The 20,701-nt window shown below is 52.8% G+C and overlaps 1 protein-coding gene across 9 annotated transcripts in view; it reads left to right on the top strand.

Moving 5' to 3' along the window:
- The window catches only part of Pde2a (phosphodiesterase 2A), an 89,311-nt gene that overhangs the window by 21,310 nt on the left and 47,300 nt on the right, over positions 1–20,701 (top strand). For 2 of the 9 annotated variants that reach the window (XM_013145346.2, XM_063256551.1), the window contains exons 1-2: positions 18,306–18,426; positions 18,685–18,746. The exons of 1 other annotated variant lie outside the window; for it this stretch is intronic. In XM_013145346.2, the coding sequence (XP_013000800.1) occupies positions 18,321–18,426; positions 18,685–18,746 (168 nt within the window). In that variant the 5' untranslated portion in view covers positions 18,306–18,320. Of the gene's footprint in view, positions 1–7,353; positions 7,777–8,108; positions 8,185–17,585; positions 17,641–18,305; positions 18,427–18,684; positions 18,747–20,701 lie in introns of those variants that run through there. 6 more of the 9 variants (XM_063256556.1, XM_063256555.1, XM_063256552.1 and 3 more) reach the window with 6 other exon arrangements.

Below are 20,701 nucleotides of genomic sequence, written 5' to 3' on the forward strand. Positions count from 1 at the left end.
GTGAGACACTAGGAGTTCTTCGAGCCTGAAAGCCACAGAGCCACAACCAAGGTATGATGGGTACTGAATTGATGGAGTTTTTGGAACATGGGGCTTTGGGTGTCTGTTATTTAGTTTTGTTTTTGTTTGTTTTTTTTCTTTGGTGCCTTTGATGGGCTCAGCTCTGAACAGGTCTAGGGTGTGTGTCTATTGAGGGGGCCAGGGTCACAGGGCCAGCCCAGAAACAGCTGAAGGGGAAAAAACTGGGCAGCCTGATGGGCTGTCTCTGAGGCTGGGCAGGGCTCTAGGCAGCCACCCTTGGCTGAGACCAGCCTGCCCTGTCCTTTCATCCAGCCTATCAGCAGAACTCAGGATGCTGTATGTCCAGGTGGCACTCTGAAGACAGGAGTCAGAGGTGTTGCTTCTGAGTTTGTAGACCAGAGGGCAGGAGGAGCCAGGGAGGAAAGGAGATGGGGAGATGGGGGGCAGAGAGTGGGACATTTATCTGGATTGGGCAGGAGCATGGGGGTTGAGAGGCAGAATGTGGGGTGGGGAGTCAGTGAAGGGGATGAGACAGTGGTGGATCGGCCTCTGGGGGGCACCTCTGTGAGGGGCCAGAGACTCCGTAAGGGCAGGCAGCTTGGCAGAGGTTACCAAAGCAGAGTTTCCCAGGGTTTTCTCTGCTCTGCTCCAGCTCCCTGAGATGGTGTTTGAGGTTGGGTTACCTGAGCACCTTGATCACATTTGCTGACCTGAGGTCGGCTGAGAGCCAAGAGCTTCTTCCCACATCTTCCAGAGCCAGCACGGTTATTAGGGCTGTGCTGAGTACCAGGATTTCCTCTCCTCCTTCTACCTGTCTCCTTCTCTGCTTCCCATGGAAATTTGTGGCTCAGGGTGATCAGGGTTGAGAGGATGGTGCTGTAGGAGGAGTCAGTATCTGGCAGCACTATGTCAATGGGAAGGAGCTGGCTGGGAAGAGGATGAGCTCCCCATCCCTGGGAATGTGCAAGTAGCAACTGAATGGCCAGTCAGACTTCAGAAAGGGATTCAGATGGGGGAGAGAAGGCGCTGTAGAGGCCTCTTTCCCATGACAGTTGGGATTTGTGTGAATGGCCCAGATGGCCCCACTTTCTAAATGTCCCTGAGCCCCAGAGAGGGGTTGTCACAATGGGCTTTGATGTGCCCTAATAGGACCTTCTCCCTCCTGCTTTCTGTGTCCAGCCCCATGCTGAGGATGGGCAGATGGAGCTGGATCAGATCTGGTTCTGCTTAGAGGAGTCCCAGTCTGATGAGGGAAATATATTTATGGAGTGCAAACATATACAGTTAAATCCCACAAAGGAAGGCAGAGCAGATTGAAAGGAAGGTTTTACCACTGATCCCTGGATATGTTTTTGAGCAGTTCCTCTAGGTCAAGACTTCTAGAGCTGGGGACATGACAATGAGTAAAACAGAGAAAAAGTCCTGTGCCCCAGAGCTGACAGCACAGTGGGAAGACTGAGTACTCCAGAGTGACAAGATGTGCTGGAGGCGTGCAAGCACGGACAGAAGGCAGTGTGGGTGCGGCTGGGGGTGGCACAGCGTTGCCCAGGCTTAAGGGCCTGGAGGGTTTCTTGGCTGGGACCAGGGTTCCCACTGTGTCCTGTGGGCAGCTGGGAGCCACATGTGTGGGAGGGAGGCAGAGGCAGAGATGAGTATGGAGAGATGACTCCAGCGGGGACAGCAGGAGAAGGAGGAGGCACTGAAGCTGTGTGTCCACCTGCGCCTGTGTCGGAGCCGTGGGGGCCTGCGTAGGGGGATGTATCTGCGTAAAGGGCTGGGTGCCTGCTGGGGTGCCTGGAGTATGTGTGAATCTGTAGTACGGAGATGTGTGTGTGGAGGAGGAGTCTCGGGCAGCCTTGTACAGAGGGAGGATTTCAGGGTCTGTGGATGATGGAGGCGCCAATCCCTGAGTCCCCTGGACCCCAGTGCTGGTGTGAGCTGAGAGGTCCAGGACTAATCCTAGCCTAGAATCTTATGGTTCTCTTCCCCTCCTGAAGAGGTGTGGGGCTGGCCATCTGCTGTTTGCAAATGACCTGGAAATGGATGAGACTTCTGGCTGACCTGCCCCATGTTGCCACACCCCTAGGCCTCTGTTCACTCAGCCTGGGTCTTTCCTGATTTGGAGTGGCATCCTTGGAACCAGAATACACAGACTGTGAGCTGGACATGGGCAGCACTTCTACCAACTATGAACTCAAACACACACACACATAAATACTGGTACACACCTTTATACATACATGCATATACAACATACCTGGGCATGTGTGCATGCACAAGATTGCACACATACACATGCATATGCACATACACACTTGAACACAGACACATACCTGTATGCATGTACGTGCACACACACAGGTTCTGTAGATATGAATGCATATCTGTGCATACATAGAGAAAATGGAAATCATACCGCTTCACAGATACAAACTTGCCCACTGTATTCATAGCCTATCTTTGCATTCATCATATTCACAAAGCCTCACACATGTACACACACACACACACACACACACACACACACACACCTGCCTAAGAATGCCTTACCCTACCCCAGGTGCACTCCAGGGAAAAGGTCCTGAGAACAAGGTTAAAGGGCAGCAGACCCTGCAGAGATGGCAGCTTCCCCCTGGAAGGTGCTGGAACTGTTTCTGCGCAGAGCTCCTAAAGGGGACGGTAGGGCCCTTTTTTAGTCGATGGGCTTCACCCAAGTCACAAAGAGGCAGAGCCACAAACTCTCTCCTGAGGAGCCTCCCTAATTGGACATTGGCCTGGGGTACCTGCATGAGCCTGCCAGTCCAGGAGAGCTACCTTCTGTCCAGTGAGGCCTAGATCCATCCTTCTTCGGCCTCAAATGCCTGATCCCTCAACTAGAATCGGGCCAGCTTCATAGCTGCTGAGAAGTCCAATGCTGGAGATGGCCAGAGCCTTGCCTGAGGTTACCTAGGGAGTGATTTGGGTTTGAATCTGGGCATCTGTGGATCTGATCATGGTCAGCTGCAGTGTAGACACATGTCAGGTGTTGGACAGTCTCACAGAAGCAGGACATATGGTCATGCAGCATGGGAATAGATCTGGGATTTGTCGAGGGCCTGCCACAACCCATTGTGAGAGATGGAGAGATGTTGACGTGGAAATCATCCTTTTACCTAACCAGGCTTCCTGGGCACCAGTGTTCTCTCCTTGGTTGACCTGAGGGGACACAGGGAAGGATCAGATAGTTCCTCTCTTGAGGGAGGGCTAGGGATATGTGAGAAGGGGATAGGACAGTGTCCATTGTGGAGGCCATGCTGGGGCCACTTCTCAACCAGTGACAGTTTCCTTCCTGTATCTCACAAGAAAAACCGACTTTTTGACTTCTTTATCCTTAATAGCTGGCCTAGAGCAAATTCTCAATAGGTATTTGTGGCATGAATGAGTGCACAAATGCACGGTACTGACAGACAGATATGCCCTTGTAGGATGTTCAGCACAGGAGCAGAACAGGTTGAGAAAGGCAAGGAGGCAGAAGAAAAGCCGGAAGTTCAGGGTACAGTGAGGAGCTGTGCGCGGCTGATAGCAGGAAGGGGCAGGAGACACATAGAAAAGCCATGTGGAGTGAGCCTTCAGAGTCATGCTGAGAGTTTGGATGTTGCGGTAGAGGCTATGGGGAGCCCAGTGAAGGCTGTGAGCCATGGCCATAGTGACTTCCATGTGTGGCCTAGATTATGCAGTAATTCTTGTCCTTAGTGGCAAGAGCACCAGATGTGGTGTCGTTTACCTGAGCCCATGATCCTGTACCAAGCAGCTGTATAGCCCTGGGCAGTGTCTGCTTTTTGGAGCCTCGTTTTCTTATTTGTAACAGTGAGCTAAAGCAAGGCCTCCCAAGGAAGTGCTTTGTAAGAGCAGGGCCCAGCAGTCGGAGGTGTCATTATTAATAGGACTGAGGCAAAGCCTTTTAGTCAGTGGGCCTTGTACCCAGGCTGACAGCCCCTTAGCTAAGTTACCCTTTTCTGAAATGTCCAGGGCAAGTAGGCCACTAGGTGAGGGCCACGAGGCACATAAAGGAGAGAGAGAGAGAGAGAGAGAGAGAGAGAGAGAGAGAGAGAGAGAGAGAGTCAGAGAGACAGAGACAGAGACAGAGACAGAGACAGAGAGAGAATATTACTGCTGGACCAGAAACTCCTCAGCTGGAGTTTGGAGGACAGGTGGATCTGGGCTTCATGGTGTCAGAGAGGGACAGAGAATCTAGGGACTGGCTTTGTAGGACCTTCAACCACTGCATTGTTAGGGGACAAAGGAGAGCTGGGAAAATCTATTTTTCTTTTTCTTTTTTTTTTTTTTTTTTTTTTGTCTTTTTCATTTTTATCGGTACCGGGGATCGAACTCACGACCGCCTGCTTGCAAGGCAGGTGCTTATGCCGCTGAGCTAAACCCCTAGCCCCGAAAATCTATTTTTCTTATCTTCCTTTGCTTAAGAGGCAGGACATGAATTTAAGGCACAGACTAGAACCAGACAGCCAGGTTTTGAATTTTGGTGCCACTGTTTATGAGCTGTATGACTATGAGCAAGTTACTTTGTCTCTTTGCACCTCAGTATTCATCATCTGTAAAATGTGGCTAATAGCACCCATCTTATATCATTGTTGAAAAAATAAAATGTGAGATATAGTAAGTGTTCAATATCTGCAGCCCCAGATGTACACATTCAGCCCTTAGGTACCTACCATGACCTTTGCTTCCATAGTAGAGCTGTTAGCCAGGGATTCATCTAATCAGGCAGCAAGTTAGAATCATTTGGGGACATCAAAAAATATCTAGGATGAGGGTTCCAGGCATCAGCATTTTTAAAGGCTTCTAGGAGATGCCAATATGAGATGGTGGAAGAAACCAGGGTAGGATGACAGAATGCACAGTTGGAAAGAGGGCAGGGATTGTTTGGGGAGTGGAGAAGTCCTAGTCCCTAAGCAGGGAGGGCTAGGGTTATGTGAGAAAGGGAGAGGACAGTGTCCATTGTGGAGGCCATGGCTTGAGGGCTCAGCAAAGGCCCTCTACCTTGCAAACTGGAGGAGCTTGGTTGCTGCCACTGGAAGGGGCTGACTGGGGAATTTCAGTGAGTTTCTGAGAGGATGTTTGTGAAATTAAAAGAAATAAGTTGCTTATTTATTGAATGTACTAAAATTTCACAGATGGGGAAGTTGATGCCTGGAAAGGTAAAGTGGCCCACTCAGATCACATAGCAAGACTATGTGACAGAGTTACAACGAAGAATTCTTGAACCTGAAAAACTAGCCCAAAAAGAATCTCTTTGAGATGAGAGAGACATACAGTGCTTGGGACTCCAGCCATTGAGCTGTAGTATGAGAAACTTTAGTAAGATTTAAGAAAGAACTTCTCAAGAAGTGAGGGCTGTTATCTTATTTACTTTTCTCATTGTTGAGACGGAATACCCGACACCCATAGAAAAATGAGGAAAGCTTTATTTTGGCTCACAGTTTGAAGAGGTTTCAGTTCATAACTGGCTGGCTCCAAGGCAGGGTGGCATGGCAGACAGGGCTTGCAGAGGAGAAATAATTTATGATAGCCTAAAGGTAGCAAAGGCTACTGTGCTTAGGATGGGCGCCAAACCAATCAGTGGACTGATTCAGTAACCACCAACCCTTAATCCTAGCACTTAGATCCAGCCACCTCTGAGAAAAGCCCCCACCCACAGCTACATGAAGCTTTGGAGGACGTCTGAATGCGAATCATAATAGCTATGGAAGCCTTGCCTAGACTATAGAGCATATAAAATGGTGACTGTGCAGGTCAGGTTTGACCTGACCTGGTGGCCTCCCCTACAGAACAAGTAGCTCCAGGCAGTGACCATGACAGATACTTCCTGGGCACCTGTGTCTTCCAAGGCTATCCAAAACTACAACGTGTGTTTACTGAGAGATTTGTCCTTGTGCTGGGATTTAGACTCAGTCTTTACAATAGTGCCTACACTGGCCATCCTCTTTTTTTTTTTGTCTTTTTCCTTTTTATCGGTACCAGGGATCGAACTCACGACTGCCTGCTTGCAAGGCAGGCGCTTATGCCACCGAGCTAAATCCCCAGCCCCGGCCATCCTCTTTTATAGAGAAGGGAATCAAGTCCCAAAAAGGGAGAGAAGGCCCTTTTGAGGGAAAAACCTTTGCACACCTTTGCCCATGTAATGTTCTCAACAGAATTAATAAGTAGGATAATGTGCCCTATTTTGAAGATGCTGTGAAATTCATTGAGTTGGCCCAAATAGTATAGTCTCCAAGTTTCCCAGAATCCCTAGACACGGTTTCCAGGAAGGACACAAAAGGTTACAACTAAGGCAGTTTCCAGGGAAGCCTCCCTGGGCAGGTGGGCCTCTAGGTGGCTCTGACCGTTGAGTGGGCTGGAAGGATGCACAGGCATCTAGATTGGATGCATAAACAGAGACCCACAGTGAGGATGTGGGGGTCCCTGATCTGAGGACAGCAGTAAGAATAAATGTAAGGGACAGCAGGGGGTGGATCTGAACCGCATCCACAAGTCAGGATTGAGTTGTGGAGGTCTAGCATGTCAGGCTGAGGGTTCAGACTTTGTACTGGTGGTAGGGAGTCACTGAAGGTGTTTGAAAGAATTCTAGTATGGAGTTTACTCCCTGAGCTAGAGGAATAGCCAGGTGCCTGGACTCTGCCAAGCCTGTGCCAGGTGCCTGGACTGTGTCCAGTTCAGTGACTCAATGCTAAAGAAATTGCTCTCCAGGGGGAAAGACCCAGATGAATCACTGAGCGAGGTAGGGAGGCTGGGAGGCTGGGGGCTCTCTGAGTCACCCTCCCAAGGGATAGGAGACAGAGTTACAGAGCGGGGCCCACGGTGTGCACTGGATAGGATTCGGGTCAGACCACAGGGAGGGTTATCAGAAGACTCATTCTGGGTTTGGTGCTCTTGGCAGTCCTGTGAGGGAGATGGAGAAATCGAGGCTCAGAAAGGTGGGGAGGGGATCTGACCAACGTCATGCAGCAGTTGGCGAAAGCCAAGTGAGACCTTCCAGTCCAGACAAGTCCTTTGCCACCACCTCAGTGGTTCTCACGGCAAGCGTGGACTAGCAACCAGATTGGTTCAGGCAGGGAGTTGATCCAGACACCAACCGCTCCACCATCCCCACCTCCATCACTTTAGGCCGACAACTGAGGCCAGGCTGCGCCTCCGCGAGGGGACACCAGGGGGCGCAGAAGCGTCACGGCTGCCGCAGGCGCCTGAGCAGAGGCTGCTCTGCGGAGAAATGCGCTCCGGACACGCGAGTCCCATCGCGGAACTGCGGACTGCGTGACCCTGGGGCTTGCACCCCCTCCAGCCTCCCAGACGCCGGCACAGCCCTGTCTGCCAGTCCTGGGGGCCCAGTGCTCCCGCCCCGCACTTAGGAATGGTGCGCCGGAGCGTGTCTTTGCGCACGTGTCCCCTTCGCAGATTTGCTTCTGCCCCAGGGCTGGTCCGTCTTGGAGCGACCTCTAAAATTCTCGCTGACTTCTCCACCCTGCTCCCTCCGTAGGACGGAGCGGAACAAGCCCGGAGCTCCTGTGCAGTGTCTGCGGCCCCTCGGTCTTTATCCTCCCCTTCTCTCCACTGCGCTGATCTCGGTCTCGGGCTCTGGCCTGGCCCCAGGGCTCGAAGTGGAGGGCAGAGGATGTGGTCAGACAGGGCGCGAGGCTCAGAGCTGCGACCCCTGAGAGATGGTGGAAGGAGTGGCGTTGGGGAAAGGGCAGGGGAGCGAAGGTGAGAGCCGGCTCCCGGGCTGAGTCCTCCGAGCGCATAGGCTGGGAGAGTATGGGAAGGGGAGGCGGACGGCTGCGGAGATCTACCAGGGTCTGGTGGGTCGGACATCGGACGGCGGGGAGGTGCTGTCCACGGTCGCCGGGAAGTGGGCGGGGCCTGGGCGGGGCCGGGGCGGGCGGGGGCGGGGCCGGGGCGGACACTCCGGCGGACCCGGGGAAGCTGTTGCGGACGCGCTGACCGAGCGCAGCGGCCGGGCCGGCGGGCGGGCGGGCGGCTGCGAGCATGGTCTTGGTGCTGCACCACATCCTCATCGCTGTTGTCCAATTCCTCAGGCGGGGCCAGCAGGTCTTCCTCAAGCCGGACGAGCCGCCGCCGCCACCGCCGCAGCCATGCGCCGACAACCTTCAGGTAGGGGGGCCCCCCGGTTTTGGGCACAGGGAGAACGGGGTGTCCGGAGTGCGCCCCAGCAGGGGACAGGCCGTCAGTTCCAAATCTACCTTCCCCTGAACTTCCCGAACCCTCCTCAGGGAGGGGATACCTCCCTAGTTCTGAAGACCACTCTTGTACTGGAACTGCAGCCCTTACCCTGAGGAAGCCCTTGAACCCCCAGCTCACAATGCAAATGCCAGCCTAGACTCTGAATAATGTTCCTATCCGGGATCCCGCTGTAAATACTGAGCTCCCAATCTCTGGTGAACCCCCAGGCCTTTCTGTGGGCTATGTTCAAGCCTTGAAACCCTTCCCCCAGAGGAGTGGAAGACCCCTATACACATCTCTCAGCCTTTGCTGTACATACCTGACACTCAGACCACCTGAACCCTTAGATTGCAGGGCCCCACCTCAGAGCTGGGGCCTCACCCCAAGACCATGAATCTCCACAGCTCAGCTGCGCCTGCCTCGAGATTCCCACTGAAACGCCAGACTCCAGTCCTCAAGTCTGAACCCCTCTTCCCACCTGGGCTTTTCCCTCTCCCTCTACAGAGCCCCTGCAGAAGTTATGCTGGGTTTCTCCGCTCTTCCCTTTGTAGGGGACCCTCTCATCTTTTTCTGCTGGTCTCCCCTTCCTTTCTGCCTGGAGGTGGTGCTTCCACTTTGTTTTCCACGTCTCTCTACAGGTCTTTCCTCAACTCTTGGGCTCTCTCTCTCCCTCTGTCTGCCTCTCTCTTGTGTTTGGTCTTCTGCCCAGCATGCCCACCTCTCTTTGTCTATTTGTCTCTCCAATTTTTCTAGCTCTCTATTGGGATCTCTCTGGGATCTTCCCTTCCCTGCCTCTAATTTGGGATTAGAAGACAGGTTTACAGGGCAGGACCAGTGTCTCCAGAACCTCCATCCTCCACATGCTCTCTGGTGTGAATGGTATGGTGTGGGCCAGAATATGGAGTGTCCTGCTCTTGGCTGGTGCCTGGGAAACTGAGGCAGGTGGTGACATTACCCTATTCTCCCTGCTTTCCTGATCTTGACTGAGGCACTTGGAGGTTTAGGGTAGGGGAGAGGGATAAATGGCAAGCTGGGGCCAGTCACCTGAGGTGGCAGCTGTCCAGGGCTGTATGAGTCTGGGATGTGTGTGTGTTGGTATGTAGCTTGAGCTAGGCTATATGTGTTGGGTGTGTCCTGTGTGGAATCATGTGTGTGGTTCCACTGATGATTATGTCATGGTGCATGTGGAGATTGTGACTTCATGACATTGCATGTCATGTGGCTAAGGAGGCAGTGTTGTGAATGTAGAGTGTTAGTGGGGTGTGTGACTGGTGTGCATATGTGGTTGTGTGTCCATTAGTGCAGGATGGAGTTGTCACAGGAGCCATTTGCATGGGGGATTATATGTGGTTATGCATGTTACTGACTGTTGTGTGTAGCCAGGAAGAGCTGTGGTGGGGACCTGATGGAATTTACTGAATGTTTTGTCAGAGAGGAGCTGAAGGGTGATAGTTGTGCCCAAATGTGTTTGTAGGTTAGTGGTGGGCTAGAGTCACTGTGACACATCCCGAGTTTGTTGCCTGGGGAATGGTTTGGGTTTTGTGTGTTGGTGTTTGAGTGTCACACATCTGTATGGTGACTGTGCAACTCTGGACAGCAAAGGGTGTACCCAGGGCCAAGGTGTCTACTTGACCAACTGCATGTGTGGGTAGGAGGAAGCTGTGTGCAGGCAGGGTTGTCAGTGCTGAGGGGGCTTTGTGTGCCCACAATCATGTGGCATTCTGATGTGACATTAGGTGTGTGTGTGATCTATGCAGGGTATATCTGCATGTGTCTCTATGTCTGGGTAACGTATGTGTGGAATTTAATTGGTTGCATATTGTCTGTGGTTGGGGAGGGGTGAGGTGTGTGAGATGCATGGTGGGAGATTGCGTGTGAATGTGGTGTGAAGTGTGGGTGTGTGAGCCTGTGGCTTTTCAGTGTGGGATGTGGAGACCATGATCTTTTCTCCCCATGAGCTGTTTGTGTGTGTGGTGAGGAGTGTGTCCAGCGAGCTGGAGGTGGCAAGCAGCAGAACATGCAGGTGGGGATAAGAAGTGTGCGCATGAAGTGTGTGGTGTGAGGAATGAGGTGCATTATGTTTGGGGTGTGTGTGTCTAGAAGACAGCAGCTGCCCCATGAATATTTGTGGAGTGACGTGTGTGTGCAGGGAGGGCTTGGCTGCCATCCTGTTCTCGCTTCCCTCCCCGTAAGGTCCCTAGAGATGCCCTTGCACGCCCCCACAACCGGGCTGCCCCTACCCTTTGCCCTTTATCCTTCTCACTTTGACCAAAGCCTTTGTTTTGGGCTTCCTGCTGAGCAGGCGCTGGACAGGCAGGCGGCAGACAATGTCACAGTCCAGAAACATTTGTTCTTTGCCTCTTAGCTTGTTTTGTGTTTGGGCCGGAGTTGGGAGGGAGTGGGGAAAGGAGGCACGTGTCAGTAAGGTCACTGTGTTTACTACCACCTCATGGTGCTTCAAAGAAGAGAGTCCAGTGCAGGCAGTGAGGCTAGATAGTGTCCCTGGTGGTCCCCTTGGCCCAGAGTAGCCTGGGCTGGGCTTCAAGTCCTGTGGTAGACCAGTGCCTTTTCTTGCTCAGATCCACTCAGGGGTGCTGAGTAGCTAAGCACCCCCTTTTCTATGCTTCCTTTTCTTCCTCCCTTCTTTGTATAGCTGTGGCCCCAGGGAGAGTCATTGGGCTGGGAGACAGCCAGAAAGATCCCAATCTATCTCTTTTGTTGACTCCGTGTCTAGTAAATAGGCTTCACAGAAATCCTTATCTGAAAGAAGAAACATGGTCATACCTTTGAGGACCCTGTAGTCTGATGAGGAGATCCCAGTCAGTTGAGCATCCAGGCAACACACTCTAAGAAAACCCTCTGGGCAGCTTCCCAATTGGTATTTGAGAGCATAAGCCCAATACTTCTTGAGGCTAGAGGCATGCGGACAGGCAGAGTTGCTCAGGGTGAGGGCCTGAGGCCCATGCTTCAGGGTCACCTTCTGGAAGGTGTGCTGGACCTTAAAGTGTTCTGGGATGGGCAGGGCAATAGAACCTGGGGATGAGAAGGATGCTGGCCAACTGGCAAAAGGGACCTTGATACCAAGTTGCACCCTATGGCTTTGGAATGGCCATCCTGGAGCCTGCAGCCTGTTCAAGCTTTCATGTCATCGTTTCCCATCTATATTGTTTGGCCAGACCATTGTCATCATGGTTTATTGTCACCGTCACAATTGTTATCATCGTGATCATAGTCACCATCTCTTAAGCAGTTCTTTCCAAGTTCTAAGGTCCCTTCATGAATGTCTCATTTAACTCATGCAATTATCTAAAAGCATTTTGGAATTCCCACTCTGTCACACAGGTGCAGTTTTATATGGCCAGGTCACGGTGGTGACTAAACTGATCTTACACAGCTCCCGTCCTCTATGTGCAGGCCTATCATAGGCCCCAACTCAAGGCCTAAGGGAGCTGGTCTCTCCCTTCCATGATTTCCCCAACATGAACTGTATCTGGTTGGTTCTTGGGGCCCCCATATGTGCACGATGGCAGGTCTTAGAGGCTGGGCCTGAGTCTCCCTGTTCCCCTCCCTTCTGTCCTAGGTTGAGGTTGGCATAGCCCAGACAGTCCTATCTGTCATTAGATGTCCATAACTGCTCTGTAGCTGTGGTAGCTCAGTGGCTACCATCTAAGGAAACTGAGGCACAATGCTGGGCAGCATCTTCATCAGACTCTCCTTATGCCAGCACTCGGAGACCAAGAGAGGTCAGGTGACTGGTCCAGGCCTCACAACAAGGTGTCGAGGCTGATGCTATTACCCAGCTCTCCTGGCCGCTAGGCTGGGCTCTGGCCCCAGCACCATGCTGCTCCCTGGCTGGCCTCTGTGCTGCCTGTGGCGGGTAAATGATTATTAATGACCCCCCTGGCAAAGAGACAGGAAACGTTTCCCAGCCACAGCTGGGGAGCTGCTCCCTGCCAGCCCTGGCCATCCATACCAGCCCTGACCATGGTGTCAACACTGATGTTATCTCCATTTCTCCTCAGCCTTCTTTGCTCCTTCTGCCCATCCACCTCCCACCTCCATGACCTCAACTTCCCATGGGAAGTGCAAGAAGAGACAGCACTTGCCTTCCCATAGCCCTGTCTCTCACCACTTTCTCTAGCTGACTCATCTCTACTTTACCCCAGACAAGCTGGAAATAACTCTTTTTCCAAGGAGTGTTCCCTGAATGCACAGTCAATCCCTCTGGTCGTGGGCCCAGGGGTCAAAGAGTCTTCCTCATTGCAGACTCTCTTCTCCCTCTGATGGCTTTGCTCTGGTGGCCTAGGAGTGGCCTGGGTACTTTCTGCAGCTTGTTCCTAACTGTTGATCAGTGGAGGATGCCCCAGTACCTTTTCCAGGAAGCCTCCAGCCCAGCCCAGGGCATCATGCCTCCTCTGAGCATCCTGCTCTGCCTATCCATATCACATGCCATTTAGTGTCAGCCCTTTACAGGTGTGCAGTAGTGAGCAGTGACTGCAGTGGACCTTGACTTGTGAACTCAATTGTTCCCGAGGGCTGGTTGTAACTCAGGTTGTCAATGGAAGACTCAGGCTCCTCTACAAGGCCTTCAAAGTCTCCCTCCCATATATAGGCAGATCTCAGAGTCCTTAGAGAGACATTGGTCCATATAGGAAAGGATGTTGTGATGTTCCTTCCAGAACTCTAAGGGTTACATCAGTATCTGAGACCATCTGGAAGCACAAGCAGCCAGCATAACTCAAGGCTTTGGTTGTAAGTTAAAACTAAAATACTGGTTGTAACCCAAGTTGTTCATCTGTCAGGCCAGTCGTGGCTTGAGGGTCCACTGTATGTAGGTAGAGATGAGCAAGATGAGGGCTTTGAAGTTCCCCATAATTCTGAGCAACACTTATTTGTCCTATGGAAAGTAGCTCAGTCCTAGGTCCCCAAGACTGAAGCGGGAAAGGATCACAGGTGAAGGGCAGTGATAGGGGTAAACTCAGGGGTCATGGTAGAACAGAGCTGGGACCACTAATTCAGCCCAGAGTGGGAAAGAAGGTTAAGAGGGGAGCTTCCAGACAAAACAAATCTGAGAGCTAAGGGATAAGCCAGGAGAAAGTTCTGGACAGAGAGGAGGGGATTCTGATGGTTGCTGGTGGCCGAGTGAGGAGAGCCTGTGTTCCTTGGCTCCACAGTCCTCACACGGACCTGATTGTGGAGTGTGAGGCAGCTAAAATGGTGGGATTCTGCAGGGGGTGGGGGAAGAGTGAAGTATCAGTCCACACGAGATGTGGCTGATAAGGCTGGCACAGGCCAAATTGTGCAGGACTTACCAGCCATGTTAAGGATTTTGGACATTTTCCAAAGGGAACTAGCACTAGGGGAGAGGTTGAAGGAAGAGAAGTGATACTGAGGCCTGTATGTGAGGGAGCTCCCTGGGGCATAGGATGGGAATAAGGCTGGGATCTGGAAAGAGAAAGAGCTGAGGATGGAGGGGTGGGGACGGGACATGGAGAGATGGAAGTGGGAGAGGGTCAGCTGCAGAGTCAGATGTGAGCGGGGGAAGAATGCTGCTGCTCTGCTGCTTTGGGTGTCTGAGGGGTACAGGATGGAAGACCGTGTGTAAGGGCAAAGTCTGGGCCTGCCTCGGGAAGGCCTCCGAAGAGGTCATGAGCTTCGAGGCTAAACAGAGTCCTCCCGTGCCCACCGAGAGCTGGACCCCGCTCTGGGCTGTGTCCTCATCTATATACCATGGAAAACTCAACATCTGCCCTGGGCCAAGAATGTTCTGAAATAAAAAATTAAAACATCTGTGAAATGTAATACTTAGTAAAATTCACATCCAAAAATGCACGAGAATATTCTAAAAGGAGAAATGTAAATTTATAAAAATGCTAAACATACGTAATCCTTCTAATGTAAGTTGTCAGCCTTGGCTGCTTCCTTGGACTTTGGATCCAGCTCCATTGGAGGCACTGCCTCTGATGTGGTGGCCCTGGGGGCCTGCCTTCCTGTTCAGCTCCCTGGAGAGGAGCTGTTGGGTTGTGGGGGCAGCCTCCTCTAGGGGGCCTGACCTCCCCCTCCAGCTGGTAGCTTCAGTGGGCAGGCATTTGCTTGAGGGAATTAGCCCTGGACACCCCCCTCCATGGTTGCCTCTATTTGGGGACACCCATGACAGGGTGCAGAAAGCAGGAGGGAAGCTTGAGAGCTGAAAGGGGCAGTTAGCAAGCTGAGAAGCAGCATTGCCCCGTACAAACACCAGAATTTCAGCATTTGAAAGTTCCTCGTTTCCTGAAACACAGGCATCCTGAGGTCTGATCTTGCAATCTCCAGGTCCTTACTCTCTGCTAATCTTGCCCAAGGCCATTTTCTGAGGTGTGTTTTCTTACTATATCTCTGAGGACTGTGTAAGCTCTAAGTTGAAGGGTGTGTGATTTGAGAATTTGGGCTTGTTGGTTTGGAGCTCTCATTGGGACGAACCTAGCCTTCTACAACTCTCAGTTTCAAGCTAGGACTGGGTGGTGTGTGGTTGTGATTCCAACATTCTGTGACTTTAAAATGCTCAGGGAGCTGAAGATGCGGACATTCTGTGCAGTATCCAGGATTCTAGGATTTGATGATTTGATGATTCAGTGATTCTAAATGGAGCTGCTGGGAAGAGCTGCAGCCACCTGCCTTGTTAATGTCAATGTTCAGTTATTAAAAACATAACAAGAAGCAATGGAGACAGATAGCTTGGGATGGTGGATGCCCCCAGCCCCATCCCAGTGAAGAAGGGAAGGAGGGAGAGGCACGCTGGTCTTACAGGAGACTGAAGACCTGGAAGACCCTTCCAACCTGGTCACACAGTCCCTCCTGCCACCACAGAACTGGTGTGTGTATATGCAAGAGATATCCCTAAGCTTGCAGGTTTGGGGAATTATTCCTTCCATCCTTCACCTCATTCCCCAATCATCTCAGATTTCAGTAGAGAGCACCTTCACCCCCCGCCCCAAAATCTCTGAGCAGAAGTGTGGACAGTAGAGGAGGGAGAAGCCTGCTTGCCCCCGCTTCCCTGGCAACCCAACCTGAGGGGAAAACAGGAGATGAGCATTTCCTGGACACAGGCATGGGGACGCACAGTCGCCTGCTTGTGAGGGCCCAGGACCAAAGGCTCAGACAGGGACAGAGACCGGATGGCCGGAGAATGCTGTGAGCACCCTTTCATACCAGCCAAGGAGGGAAGACTCTTGCTCTTTCCTTGAGGGTTAAGGGTCTTGAAGAGCTGATAGGACTTCACTATCTGTGTCACAGGTCCTTAGCCCCAGCCTAGAACAAGGCCAGTCCAGCTGCCCAGTATCTCTCTTGGATCCAGCTCATGCCTCAGCACTCAGTCCAGAGTTGGGGAGTGACAAAGGTTTCAGGGGAGGATTCTGGCTTTCTAGATCCTTCCCAGTAATGCCTGTAGAAGCCCAGAATGGCTGCACTCATCTGAGAGCTTCCGTGGCCTGCGAGGTCACAGTTCCCAGCTAGCTGTGTAAGACATTCTGCATGGCAGGACCTAGAATCTCCATTCTGATTCTCTGGGTGCTCCTTATTGCCCCAGCTCCCCCTTTCTCTGGGACACCTAGGGAGCAGCAGTGGAGTCAGGACACTCCCCAGCCTCCCAGCCTGCCACCTTCTGTCATCCCATTCTCCCTCTCAACTCTGCCTGGTTCTGTGCTCTCTCCCAATCCCTGGGCATCTCAATCTCTGACTCTTTTGGGGTGTAGACCTTTCTCAACAATAGTGAGACTGGGAAGGATCCTCAGAGCTCACCAAATCCAGCCCTTTTCTTTGGGTGAAGAAACTTGTTCAGAGAGGAGAAAGTCCTGCCCAAAGTCACACAGCAGGCTGTGGCAGTGCTTAGTGGAGTATGGCTTCCACCCCTGCCTGGGTCATGACACACCCTGCACTTGGTTGTCCAGGGTTTGAGAACTGATGTGGTGGACCAGCAGGGGGCTGAGCACTTCCTGAAGCATGTGGACTTCTTTTCTAAGCCCTTTGCCCTGGCCCTGAGCTACTGTCCTTTCCTTTTTTTCATCCAGACCCCTTTCTTCTCTACTGTCCCCACTGCCTGGCTGACCCTGACCTGGGACAGACTATGCTTTTGGGATTGCATGCCTGTGCTCAGACACATGCATGTATGTCCTGAGTATACAGAAGTAATCTCACAGTTTGGAGTTTGCCCATGGTACCTAACACCTTCCCTTTTCTGTGAGTCTCTGTATTCCTCCTGCTGGAAAATGCTCAGGCCTGCCACAGGCCTTCTTGGGACAGCTGAACTCTATGAGCCTCAGTTCTTATTTTGTGACATCAAGGACAGGACTATCTCTTCCTCAGTCCTGGAGCCCCACTTCAGAATCTTCAAGAGGGTTCAGCTTCCTGTGGCTGGGTGGGGTGAGTTTTGAGATCCCCAGAGGACAGCAGGACAATAGTGAGGCGGTAACAGATGAAATGTTGCATCTTCCCCAAAGCTGGCTCCACCCTCCCCTGATCTCTCCTCCTGGTGTCTCGGGCACAGATGAGTGATCCACTTAGAGTCCTAGTCTGATGCCTGTGACCAGGCAGAGGTCAGAGAACCAGAAGCCCTGACCGTCTTCCCCTTTGGTTCTCTAACGGCACACCGTGGACCCAAGAGCTCCAGGTCCCAGCTGCAAACTGGCATTGGTACAGATTAGCAGGGCATGTAGGCCTGAGAGTGAACTGGGTTTTATTACTGCAGAAGGGCAGAGGGATGGGAGAGTAATCAGCCCTGAGACTGGGTCGGGTAGTGGAGGAGCTGTGATGGCCTAACTGAGACCCCTCTTTCTATGAAGGGAACCAGTAAGACACAAGCAGGAACCTTGGTGGCCTCAGGGTTCTGTGCTGTGGAATGGCCTCTAAAGGAGTGTCCAGAGGCCTGGGGGGTAGCTAGAGAATCAAGTGCAACCAGCATGGCCTCCTTTCTGGGGTCAGGAGGAAGAGGCTGCTGGGCAGTGCAATTCACAGACATCAGGAAGAGAAGGCTCATGCTTTGTGGACAAAAGGGGTCAGGCGATTATCTCAGCCCTCGTCATTTCCTCTGCCGGACACAGCCGGGTTAGTGGGGTCATCGCACAGAGGGAAGCAATGAGGGCAGAGCCAGTGCATGCCAGGCCCTACAGTAGTCAGGCACATGAGTGACCTCGTCACGCTGCAGCAGGCAGTCATCCCCTGCAGAGGGCAGCCACACTGCCATGGCCACCTCGGGAGATGGCCACTCCTAGATCCTCACCGCACACTGTCACCCTGGGCGACAGTCAGACCCAGTTGCAGACACAGCTAGGCAGGGAAACCCAGCAAGACCCAGGGATTCATGAAACAACCAGATGCTCTGCCACGGACACTCCACAAACATCCACATACCAGGTGAAGTACTGTCACCTCTTGGGTCACCCAAAGACAGCCAGAGATTCCAGCAGGTGGGCAGGTGTCCAGTGTCTGGGTGAGAAGAGGGTGACACCAGGCAGGAAACTTAGAAGTTCCTTTTCATGCCAGACTGTGCTCTCCCCCCAAGCTCGCTGAGTGCTTGAGGCTGTTTATTTCCTAGCAGGGATGGTGTCTCATCCCCCTCCCGCTCCCTGTCCCCACCACACGCTTCCGAAGCTGCCAAATCAAATCAGCCCCTGCACCCGCGCCAGGCTGGCATGGCGGCCAGCAGCTGACGGGAATGAAGCCAGGCTCAGAATATCCCACTGCCTGTCCGATCCTGGCCATGTTGTTGATGGGGGCAGGGAGGGGCAGGAGCCCATGGCCTGCCCCAAGGCAGTGCCTGTGTAAGAAGCTGGGCTTTCTGGAAGTGGACTGTTTTCCGAGTAGTATGCCAGGCTCTGTGACAGTGTCTCTCTCCACTGCCCACATTCAAGAACTAGTTGCTGGTGGGAAGTAGGTGGGAGGTGCAATTGGGGGTCAAGGAGACTCAGTGCTAGGCTGGGGTGGGAGCTAACCCATGCGATCACACTCATCCAGGATTTACAGCACCCTGGGGCTGGGAGCTCCTTTGGGTGTCTGTGAGCAAAGGCTCAGCTCACTGTGGAAGCTCAGGGACTATGCCAGGTGGACTTGCAGATCTTGTTTTGTACATGGGAAAAAGGAGGCTTAGAGAGGGCTGGTGGAGTTTCTTAGGAAGAAGCAAATTGGAGCGGGCTTTACAAGGTAAAGTTCTATCTTTCCATTCCTTAGGAATGCTGGGCGGAAAGAAAGGACATAGCTCTGTAGAACACTACAGAATCGGGGAAGAAGCAGGGAGCAAGAATTAGAGAGCAGAGAGCAAGAAGGGAGCAGGGTGCAACTAGGCAAGGTTCCCTGGGGTAGGAACTTACTGTGGGCGTGCTGGGGGCTGCCAGGAGGGCAGCCTTGGGGGAGGGGAGGCAGCCCGGCAGGCCTCAGCCCCTGGCCTTCTTGTCTCTGCAGCCAGCCAGGACCCCCTTGTACAGAAGCCAGAGCCCCTGGGGAGTAGAGAAGACCGACTGGAGGTGAGAGCTCATCGGAGGGAGGAGTGGGTGGGCTTGGGGGTGGGGGCGCAGGCTGGAGGACAGTCTGAAGGCTGCCTTCACCTCTAGGAGGACTGGGAGGCTGGAGCCGAATCCCAGCCCCACACCCTCCATCCTAGGTTTACCCCACACCAACACCATCTCCCCTGACTATGTATACACAACCTTGGGCTCCTGCCTCCTGCTGCCAACTCACCTGGGAGTCATTTCAGGCTCCTTCCTCATCCTTCCTGCCCTCACTGACAACTCCCTGTTGAGTCTCTGCTCTGAGATCTTCCCGAGTCCCCGTCCTGTCTCCAGTTCTTCTGCCGCTGGAGTCTTGCATCCCTCAGCTCCCCTAACATTTCCTGGCTGCCTTCTCTCAGTTGCCTGCGTCCTCTGTGAGGCTGCCAGAAGTCTCTTTCTAGTACACAGACTGGAACTTGCCATTCTCCTGCTCAACATTTCTCCATGTTCCCGCCCCCTGGCCCCTTTGGATGCCCCAGCTTGGACATAGTCCCCCTTCATCCACACTTGCCTCTCCCAAACTCCTCCTTCTGCCCTACACCCCTCTCGGGCTTCCTAAATTCCTCTGGGCTCTGCTCTAGCCTCCCTCTTCTGGGATGTCCTCCTGCCCTCCATCAGCTCCAGACCCAGCTGGCTCACACTCCCTCCTCTGAGCTCTCCTGCCTGGCAGTTGGATGCTGGGGTATCCTGCTGTCTGTCACCCACTGTGTGTGCCACTAGCACCCTGTTTTCTCTGCCATGTGACTGCATGTCTGTCTAGCTGGCCCATCTTCTCTGCTCTGTATGCCCCTCAACCCTGGGGAATTGCCTTTTTCATAGCTGAGTTACCACTGTCCTGCATGGGTGCCTGCTGTTGGCCCAGCCAGAGCATTTCTGTTGATAGGAGAGGTGAAAGTCCCAGCCCCCAGCTATGCCTTTGGGATGCTTTGAAGGAATCTTCTGTGTTTGGTGAGAAAGAAGAGTGGCGGCTTGTGTGTGTGTATGCTTGTGTGTGTGTGTACACTGTGTGTATGTATGTGAGTTGGACTGTGAGTCAGTTCATGGGCCCAGGCCAGCCAGAAGGAAGAAGCTGGCTGTGCTTGCCATTTTAGCCACAGTCCCTGTCTGGTTCTCACTTTACGTTTGGGGAAGCTGTGGCCTAGAGGGGGTGCTGTGAATGAATTGGCAGAGTGGAGTCCAGGTGCCTCCTTCATTTCCTGCCTTTGTGTAAGGTGGAAAGGAGGCAGGCCTGAGAATGTTCTTCCCAGTGGGACCAGACCCTGTTGCTGAGAGCTGGCTAAGGGACAGGGAAGGGAGGGCCTGGAGAGTCATTATTAATTTATTTATTGCCAATGGCATTCCCTATGGGGCAAGAGCTCCCCCCAGAGCCAGGACAGATGGTGTTCCTGGGAGCCGGCAGTGTCTCAGCAGCCTCGGCCACTAGCCAGAAAAGACTAGATTTGTCACCCACCTAGGGAGCCATGAGGGGAGGGAGATTTGGAGATTTGTCACCCACCCAGGAAGCCATGAAGGGCGGGAGATTTGGAGAAGCCGAGGCCCTCCTGGGTAGCAGGAACTGAGCCCAGAGGGAAAGAAGCTGGCTCCAGGATTCTTGTTTATGCCTCTGTGCACAGACCCTTATCCTTAGCCATTGACCCTGCTGTCTCCAAGTTCAAGTTCTGTCCCTTTGCCACTCCACCAACCTCATCCTCTCCACAATGGATCAGCCCTTTGTGCCCATCCCTGTATTCTTTCTCAGCTTGTCTTTTGCCTGGGTTCTGCTGCCTTCTTCCTGGGATTAAGCATCTCAGGCCATGAGCACCTCAGCTCAGAGTTCCATCCTGAACCAAACCCCACACATATCCTAAAGCTTGTTGTCTGCATGAGCTTCTGACAGCGTCTGCTCTGTTTCTGCATCTGTCATCACCCTCACCCTGAGTTCCCTTCCCATG

Source organism: Cavia porcellus, unplaced genomic scaffold (assembly GCF_034190915.1).
Source record: "Cavia porcellus strain 051 isolate PalLab524CR breed Dunkin Hartley unplaced genomic scaffold, mCavPor4.1 scaffold_9, whole genome shotgun sequence".
In the NCBI taxonomy this organism is placed as follows: Eukaryota; Metazoa; Chordata; class Mammalia; order Rodentia; family Caviidae; genus Cavia; species Cavia porcellus.